This window comes from Elaeis guineensis, chromosome 4 (assembly GCF_000442705.2).
Source record: "Elaeis guineensis isolate ETL-2024a chromosome 4, EG11, whole genome shotgun sequence".
Classification (NCBI taxonomy): domain Eukaryota; kingdom Viridiplantae; phylum Streptophyta; class Magnoliopsida; order Arecales; family Arecaceae; genus Elaeis; species Elaeis guineensis.
The window spans coordinates 7,361,744-7,372,057 of NC_025996.2; the positions used below are offsets into that span (position 1 = coordinate 7,361,744).

Sequence of the window (10,314 nt, forward strand, 5' to 3'; positions counted from 1 at the left end):
TATTACGTATTTTTTTTCTTTATTTAAAATATTTTTAAATATTAATGTTTAAATTAATTTAGTTATTTAAAATATTATTTTTAATTTCAATTATAATTTTAATTCTTATTTCTTAAAATTAAAAATTATAAACTTTATTCTTTAATTACAATTAGAATTTCTATTTTTTTCAATTCTTTATCTTTTTATGAAATTTTTTAGGTAATTTTTATATTTTATTTAGAAATTTTTTTAATTAAATTAATTTTTATTTGAGAAATTAATTTTAAAAAATACTTCTATTTCACTTAATCTTTAAAATTTTATTTTTTAAAAAATTTAAATTTATAATTCTTATTTTTTCTGACTTCTTCAAAATTTTATCTTTTTAACTTTTTAACTTTTCATCATTTTTTAACTTATTAATGTATTTCTTTTTTTATCAATATTTAATTCAAATTTAATTTTTTTAAGTCACATTTATAAAATACCCTAAAAATGAAATTGTATTTAATTTAATTTAATTTTATTCTTTTATGATATATTTTTTCTAATCTAATTTATAATTTTTATAATTTTAAATTTTAATTTTAGTTTTCTTCCATTTCTATATTTTTGATATTCTATTACGTATTTTTTTTTTATTTAAAATATTTCTAAAAAATTTATATTTCAATTAATTTAGTTATTTAAAAAGTAAATTTTAATTTCAATTAAAATTATAATTCTTATTTCTTAAAATTAAAAATTATAAACTTTGTTCTTCAATTAAAATTATAATTTCTATTTTTTTTTCAATTCTTTATGTCTTTATAAAAATTTTTTAGCCTATTTTTCAATTTTTTTTGAATATTTTAAAAAAAAAATTAATTTTAATTTGACAAAGTAATTTGAATGCTTATTTTTATTTCAATTAATCTCTAAAATTTTATTTCTTTTAAATTTTAAATTATATTTTTTTTATTATTTAAATTTTTTTAAAAAAATTTTTTAGGACAAGCATTTTGAATGATGTTTTTTAATTAAATTTCAAATTTTTATTTCTTTCATATTTCTTTCTCTTTTTTTTATTTTCTATGATATTTTTTTTTATTTCTTAAGATTTTTTTGACATCTTTTAAAAAATATTTTAAATAAAAAATCTAAATTAATTTTTTTAATGAATTACAAATTCAAATCTTTATATTTTAAATTTCAATCAAAATTACAATTTTAATTTATTAATTAATTTTAAATTTTAAAAAACTAATTTTCTCATTTTTTCATGATTTTTTTTCTTTTTTTTTTGGAAAAATATGAAAATGCCATTTTGAATGGCGTTTTTAAAAACGCCATTCAAAATGGCGTTTTTAAAGACGCCATTTGGAATGGCGTTTCTTCTCTTTTTTTTTTTTTTTTTTGGGACGATGCCACCGTGGAAATGGGGGGTGACGTGGAAGGGGAAAAAACGTCATTCAAAATGGCGTTTTTCCCTTTTGCATTAGTTTGGTAAATAAGTTTGGTTTTGATATATTTTGGTAAATAAGTTTTTTTTTTGCATTATTCTGGAAAAGGGCTCTCATAAGCTTGCTCCATGGGTAGTATGTAATTCGTGCACTTGGTCTAAGCTAGGTGCTTTCGATGGTAGCTTAGGTTGGTTTATGTTTCCAAAAATCCAAGAAAAACCAAGATAATCAGAAAGCACGTGTAAAATTAGTCAGCAAACTTAAGCAAAATTAGATTCCTGATCAAATCACTTTTATATAAACTTAGGTACATTTTTGAACACCAGATTAGGACACAGAACCATTAATCAAGGAAATTCCTCAAAATTAACCTCTATACCTTAGGAATTGAAAGGATTGGCCGAGAGATAACCGAACACACCTGAACCCACACGGCACACAAGTATAGTGAAAATAAAATCATTTTGTAGGGAAAGATAACTTGAACAAATGTAGAAGATAAAATAAATGGGAGATAATCAAGCAATAAAACAAGAGAAAAGAAAATACATCAGATGTAACGTAGTTCGACCTAATTGTTGACCTACGTCTACGGGCAAGATCTTCTCGACGTTCTTTTATTAAATTCCACAGTATAAGGATACAAAATTGGAGAAGAAATTAGAAGCTCACACAGACTCTCTTATACAAGAGAAAAATACGCTCTTTTCTCTCAAAAGAATCTCACGCCTCTCTATATCTCATTGTAAAAAATCTCTCTATGCTCTCTATCTTCTGCTCTTAGCATACTACTGAATCTCTATCGAGACCTCCTTTAAATAGAGCTTGAAAATAGGCCAAATTGCATCGAAATCGGACTCTCTTTCATTGTCCAACTGAAACTCTAAAGCCGGCCATCAGATTTCCATCGAACGGGGGAAAACGAGTGTCAAAAAATACATAAAACCACCATCAGCCGTTAGATCATCACCAGGACAAATAGGAACTATCCGATCGCACCATCGGTCCATAAACCCCACTGTAAATTGCGAGAAATGACTGGAAATCAGATGTCGGTCCACCATGGACTGCGAGAAACGGCAAGAAAATGAGCGCTCGGCCACGCGCCCTTTCGTGGACAGCGACAACATGGTGAGCCATGCTACGCTGCGACCGCGTGTCAACTGGGCCGGCCCACGTGCATGGGTCTGGGTCGGGCCTAGTGCGCTGCTGCTAAGTTTTTCCACATGAGCTTCAAAGCCATCAATTCTTTCACTTGAAGATATGTACTGAACTCCAAAGAACGTCATCTCTGGAGGCCTTGCCTACCTCCCACTCATCACGTAGCTTCAAGATCGAGAGAAGTTTTACTCCAATTGAACTTCTCTTGAGTCATCGACTTCGTCAACACATCCGCTGGGTTTGCATCAGTATGAATCTTCAACAGCAAGACTAGACCATCATCCATCACATCTCTTACAAAGTGATAGCAAATATCATGTGCTTTATCCGAGAGTGGAATGTCGGATTTTTTGTCAAGTGCAATGCACTTTGACTATCACAATTCACCTTCATCACATCCTGATTCACTTTGAAATTTTCAAGAAGCCTTTTAAGCCAGATAGCTTCTCTACATGCGTGCACCATTGCAACATACTCTGTCTCTATCGTTGATAATGCTACCACTGACTGAAGCTTAGATTTTCAGCTTATAGCATCGCGGCCTATGGAGAACACAGCTTATGGTAGATGTCCTCTTATTTCGATCACCTACAAAATCAGAATTAACATATCCAATGCACTCCAAACTCGCTAAACCATAATAGAGTGAATGATCGGTCATCTCCCTCATATACTGGAGGATCCACTTTACTGTTGTCTAATGATCGCTATCTAGATTCGTCATATACTGGCTCACAACTCCCACTGCGTGTGCAATGTCTAGTCTTATGCGTACTATGACAAATATAAGACTCTCTATTGCTGATGAATATAGTACTTAGACCATGTTAGCTTTTTCTGCTTCCGTGCTGGGTGATTACTCGACTAACAGTTTTAATTGAATAGAAAATGAGATAGACACCGGCTTCGCATTCTGCATATTGAAGTACCGTAGAACTTTTTCTACATATCCCTTTTGTGAAAGCCAGACCTTCCTATGCTTCCATCCCGTAGCACCTTCATTCCGAGTATTTGGTTCATGGCTCTTAAGTCCTTCATCTCGAGCTCTCCAGCTAACTGAATTTTCAGATCTAATATCCGACTCTTGTTATTTTCTACGACCATCATATCGTCGACATACAATAGTAAGATACAAAAGCTCCCATCATCATAATCATAGAAATATGCATAATAATCTGCCTCTAGTCGATCAAATCCCAAACTCATAATAAAAGTATCAAATCGCTTGTACCAACATCTTGGTATCTATTTGAGACCGTACAATGATTTATTCGGTCGACAAACCAACTCCTCCTTATCTTTTTTGATAAAGCCTTCAGGTTGCACCATATATATCTCCTGCTCCAAGTCACCATGCAAGAAAGTCGTCTTTACATCCATCTGCTTAAGCTCTAAATCCACGACTACCGCGATCGTCAAAATAATCCGAATAGCAATAAGACGAACCACCGGTGAGAAGATCTCATTAAAGTCAATTCCTAGCTTCTAAGCATAATCCTGCACCATCAAACGTGCTTTGAACCTCTCCACATTTCTATCTATATCCATCTTCACTTTATAGACCCACCGACATCCGATCGGACTCCTCTCCTTCAGTAGAACTATAAGCTCCCAAGTCTTATTCTTTCGAAGTGACTCCATCTCCTCCTCCATAGCATAATGCCACTTTCCAGCATTGGTAGACTCACAAGCCTCCCTGTATGAAATCGACTCGTCCTCCTCCGTCAAAGCAACATAAGCACAAACATAATTAGCAGAAAAAATGAAAAAAGTGACATAGTCATCGTACCTGATAGGAGGTCTAATAACCCTCCTAGGCCGCTCGAACTGCATTGACAGTTCTTCCGATGAGATAGCATTCTCAAGTGATTGCGGAGACTCCACGCTCAGTTCATCATCAACTACCTCATCATTTATTTGTGCTTGCTCTGCTTCCACCTCATCGCCTGCATCAAAGAACTCAATAGAAGTAATGACTTCATCATCTTACTTTTTTTTGGTGCCTTGAAGGGATTCTTCATTGAAAATAATATCTCTGCTGACAATGATCTTATGGGTAGTAGGATCTCACAACCGATATCCTTTTACTCTTTTAGCATAGCCAAGAAAGATGTACCTTCGAGAATTCCTATCCAATTTTATCCTCTTCTCTTTTGGGATCCACATATATGCATTACATCCAAAGACACGGAGATGAAAAAATTTACTAGCTTGCTGCTCCAAAGTTCTTCTGAAATTTTCAACCCAAGTGATTTTATCGGTGCTCAATTGATTAAGTAATAAGCCGTGCTCATAGCCTTTGCTTAAAATCTCTTATCAAATTTTGTGGTACTCAACATACTACGGATCCTATCTATAAGTGTTCTATTAAACCTCTCTGCCATACTATTTTGCTGTGGTGTCCCAGAAACTGTAAGTTGTCGTCAAATTCCATACTTGCTACAAAACTTTTCAAATTTTTTAGAGTAATATTTTCCTCCATTATCAAAATGTAGGTATTTAATTTTGAAATCTTTTTCATTTTCCATCAGAATCTTGAATTTCTTGAAGATTTCAAAGACGTCGGATTTTTACTTTAGAATATATATCCAAGCCTTTCGAGAATAGTTATCAATGAAGAAGACAAAGTAGGAACACTTGCCTAATGATTTATTAGGTGACTCCCAAGTATCTTAGTGGATTAGCTCAAAAAATTTCTTACTTTACTGTTGTAATAAAGAGAAAAAGATTCTTTTTTATTTAACATAGATGCAATCTTCACAAAATTCTAGTGGCGCTAACTTGTACCCTGAAAGAAGCTCCTTATTTGATAATAATTGTAGCCCATACTCACTCATATATCTTAAACGTTGATACCAAACCATCGGAGACACCATCTTTGCATTTACTACGACTACCTCTTCCATCTGAATCTCATCCATCAATTTATAAAAATCACTTATTTGTACTCCCTTTATCACCACCAAACATCCTTTGGACACCTTCAATTGATCTTTCTCTCAGACAAATTTTAAGCTTTGCTTGCAAAACTTTCCAAGTGATAGTAAACTCTTACGAAGTATAGGAACATGCCGTATATTAAAAACCATCCGAACTATACCATCAAACATCTTGATCCGAACATCTCCCACTCCAATCACAGGACAAATTGTATTGTTATGCAAATAGATAACTCCTCCATCCCATAGTTTGTATATATGAAACCACTTCCTAAAAGGAGTCACGTGAAAAGATGTCCCCAAATCCAAAATTCAATGATGTGCAAGCTCGGATCTCTCCAATGCCGTCAATACATCTCCATCATCTGAAGTAGCTGAACTAATTTCACTTTCTGCTACATTGCCTTGGAAGTTTTTCGATTCAGATTTTGTATCAACTCCTCTAGTCCAATAATTTTTTTTTACATGTCCTGATTTTTCATAATTCCAGCATTTCACCTTCTTCTTGCCCTTGAATTTAGATCTTGTCTTCCCTCGATCACCACGTTCCCTCTCAAAAGACTTTCCTCATTCTGTCATGGCCTCTCCCAAAGAGCTTTCTTGGCTAGATTTTCATCTTATCTCCTCTATAAGCAATGATGCCATAATTGACTCCATCTTGAGGATTTCAACATGACTTAAGTTCATAATAAGATTATTCCAAGACTCTGACATAAAACAAAGTAGAATGCTAGTCTTCTCTTCATCTTCAATTCTGACATCTAGGGCCGCAAGCTTGCTCACAATGGAATTGAATACATCTAAATACTCTTGAACTAATGTCCCGTCCTTCATCTTTAGATTGTATAATTGTCACTTCAAATAGATTTTATTCACCAAAGACTTTTCTTCATAGAGGTTCTTCAACTTTTTTTCAAATCCCTTTGGTAGTAGTCTCGGCTTCGATATTGAACAATACTGAATCATCCAACATCAAATAGGGATTCATCATTGTCAGCTTGTCTTTCTCCTCATATTGTCCACCATCATCTCTTGAGGTTTGCATTCCTTTCCTTGCAAAGCAACTTCACAACCATCCTTGATCAATACTGCCTGTATTTTCATCTTTCAAAGTGCAAAGTTTAATATCAAACCTCGGTATCTCATATTTTGTTATTATCACCTTATCCGTCATTGTTTCAAAACAAACAAGCTACAAAAGAATCTCTCTGCTCTGATACCAAGTTAAAAGGATTGGTCGAGGGATAACCGAGCACATCTCAACCCACACGGCATACAAGCATAGTGGAAATAGAATCATTTTATAGAGGAAAGATAATTTGAACAAATATAGAATGCAAAATAAAAGGAAGATAATCAAACAATAAAATAAGAGAAAAGAAAGCACATCAGATATAACGTGGTTTGGCTTAATTGTTGGCCTATGTCCATGGGCAAGACCTCCTCGACGTTCTTCTATTAAATTCTATGGCACAAGGATATAAACTTGGAGAAAAAAAATTACAAGCTCACGCAGATTCTCTTATACAAGAAAAAAGCACGCTCTTTTCTCTTAAAAAAATCTCACACCTCTCTATATCTCACTATAAAAAATCTCTCTATGCTCTCTATTTTTTGCTCTCAGTGTACTATAGAACCTCTATCGAGGCCTCCTTTAAATAGAGCTCGAAAATAGGCCAAATTGCATCGAAATCAAACTCTCTTTCATTGTCCAATTAAAAACTCTGAAACCGGCCATCAGATCTCCATCGAACGGGCGAAAATGAGAGTAAAAAAATACCAGAAACAGATCTGAAACCACCATCAGCCGTTGGATCATCATCGAAATAAACAGGAACCATCCGATCGCGCCATCGCTCCATAAATCCCACTGTCAACTGCGAAAAACGTCTGGGAATCAGGCACTGGTCCACCATGGACCGTAAGAAATGGCAACGAAACGGACGCTTGGTCTATGCGCCCTTCCATGGACTGCGACAATGCAGTGAGCTGCGATACATCGTCTGCTAGGTCGGCCCACGTGCGTGGGTCTAGGTCGGGCCTGGTGCGCTACTGCTGGGCTTTTCCACGTGGACTTCAAACCCATCAGGAATAACACGTAGCAAAAGTTACTTCAAATTCCGTACCCAAAAAAAAAAAAAGCTCCTTCAAATTCCATATTTCACACGTGGCATCTTAGACATCCTGGAAGCAGCAACAATGGAGATCTTGGCCCCTCCTGACCTCCATCACCTGTTGCTTGATGCCACTCCATCACCAGTACCTTCTCCTCCTGGCCTGTTCAAGTGGCCTTTTGCTTAAATCCAGAATCCACATGAAGACCGAGCAAAGAATGCCAGTGAGATGCGACCCATATCGTTCTCCCTCGGACGTCGGCCTAGTGTGGCAGATGGTGCGGCTCGGTATAACAAGATCCGTGCTTTTGTTGTTGCTATTTTTATGTGCCTGTAGCATTAATGTTTTCGGGTAGGAAAAGAGAGACGTCGCAGGGCTTGAGTAAATATTCGTTACAACGGTGATACCACATCAAACTTATATATAGGAAGCCAGTCAAAAGTCGAGAATTGATGGGGCAGGATGGGGTATTATCATGAAAATCGGTGAAATATACGGCAACCAATGAAATGCAAGCGTTTTCGTTGATTTGTTATAAGAATATTTACTCGCAGGGCTTGGTCGCTTCCAGACAAGCACATTGCTCCCCTACAGCTGCCTACGAATTAATTCCACCAACTCTCGAAGTTATGATATTCTTCTCACAACACTTGTCGACAATTGCAATGGATAGGGTAACCATCGAGGCACACTCCTGTAATTTTACAAGGAAGGGACGTATGATGTTTGTCCCAGAGATTTTGTAACTATATTAATATGCCGAACCAAATTCTGAGTTTGATAAGCTAGAAAACTATTTTCTAATTTCTATTGCAATCAAAGGTTTCCAATTTTTTTGTCAATCATATAAGACTCTATTTCACCTTACGATTTTGGAATACAACCGGCGCCTAACTTAGATGAGCTGGACTTCTTTTCCTGGTCCGTTAAAGCTAGATTGAACCTTCATCTTCGAAAGGAAAACTATCTACTTGTATCCCAAGCGTAGGTCTCTTCAAGTCGTTTAGAAAAAGTGGAGGGCAAATTTTAAGTTGGCGAGTAGAAAGCAAGAAGTCCTTGAATTATTACCATTACCAATCACACAAGCTCACATAAACACGTGAAAATCACAAATATTCATCCAATACAAATGGGTGACGGTCACCCTGCCCAAGACTCGAAACAATCTTAAGGACGAGCTTTATTACAACACTAACTGATAAGGGAAATCCTCAAAACAGGAAGGGTAACTAACCAACCATAAAGTATCAAGAAACGATGCCACAACTAGCTTCCAAATTTGTTTTCGTTATCTGGTACTCCTTGACTGGTGGAAAGAATTAATATTGGAGGCTTCTTGTTGTAGAATTTTGGCTTGGGAGGGAACTGGAACTTTGGATGAGGATGTGAAAGGGAGGGAGCTTTGGAAAAGGAGGAAGTGGCTTCTTGTGACTAGGAGGGAATGGGGTATGGATGGTATAAGGGATTGGAGGTGGCTTGGGGATTGGAGGAGGTTGTTTCATGTGGATAGGAGGGAACTTGAACTTGGGGTGAGGATGGTACAAGGAGAAATATTTGCTTCAAGGAAGGTAGCTTTGGAATTGAAGGATGTAGCTACTTGGGAACCGGCGGGCATGGCTTCTTGGGAGGCGGGCAGGGCTTCTTGGGAGGCGGGCATAGCGGGGGGCATGGAGGCGGCCGGGCATGGTTTCTTGGGAGCCGGTGGACATGGCCGAGGGTATGGAGGCGGGCATGGCGGTGGGCACGGCGGCGGGGATGGCGGGGGGCATGGCGGCGGGCATGGAGGGACGCATGGCGGTGGGCACGGCGGCGGGCATGGTGGCGGGCATGGCTTCTTGGGAGCCGGCGGGCATGGCTTCTTTGGAGCCGGTGGGCATGGCTTCTTGGGCAGGCATGGAGGCGGGCATGGCGGGGGGCACGGCGGTGGGCATGGCGGGCATGGCTTCTTGGGAACCGGGGGACATGGCTTCTTGGGAGCCGGTGGACATGGCTTCTTGGGAGCCGGCGGGCATGGCTTCTTGGCCGGTGGCGGTTTGTCGACTGAGGTCGGTGGCTCTTGGAGTGTACGCAACTTGGGAGGGGGCTTGAAATGGAATGCCGACGTGCATGTCGATGAGAATGACAGTTTCCCCGCTGCCACAACAAATGAGTGTTTTCCACTCTCTTTAGATTTTAGCACGATCTTAGATCGGTCCACTCCATTATTGTCAGGGCAAGGAGCTTCTGAGTTACTGCGGAGCTGCGCAAAGCACTCATCCTTCGGCTCCCCACCATCACGGAGGATGCCGCTCGGTAGTTGTACGTCGAAGCTTCCACTCTTGCCGAGCAAACCTACACCTTTGGTCTCGTAGAACCCATTGCCAGTTTTGCATTGGATGGCTACGTGAAGCCCTGCTTGAAGAAATTAATGCACCAAATGTTACACTTTATCTGTTTGAAGTGATCCAGTGACTTGATTAAGATGTTAAACTAGCACATTTATAATTTTAACATCTTAGCAAGGAGCAAGGTGTTCCGGGAGCTCGATCTCATTAGAAGCTGTTAGGGGTATTTTGATGTTAGCCGAAGACATGGAGGACTTTTGGACCGGATCTGACAGAGGCATTAATTGCCTCTTCTTCGCATCCTATCCCCCCACAAGCAGCATAACAAGACAGTAGAAAAAGAGAAAAAAA

General features: G+C 37.8%; 1 protein-coding gene across 1 annotated transcript; it reads right to left on the reverse strand.

The window, feature by feature from the left end:
• Window positions 1–8,889: 8,889 nt before the first annotated feature.
• Window positions 8,890–10,040, reverse strand: LOC140857237 (uncharacterized; the record flags this gene model as incomplete). The annotated part of the gene is made up of 1 exon (XM_073255992.1): window positions 8,890–10,040. A coding segment is annotated over one exon (903 nt), but the record flags the coding sequence as incomplete, so codon positions are not given.
• Between the last annotated feature and the right edge of the window lie 274 nt (window positions 10,041–10,314).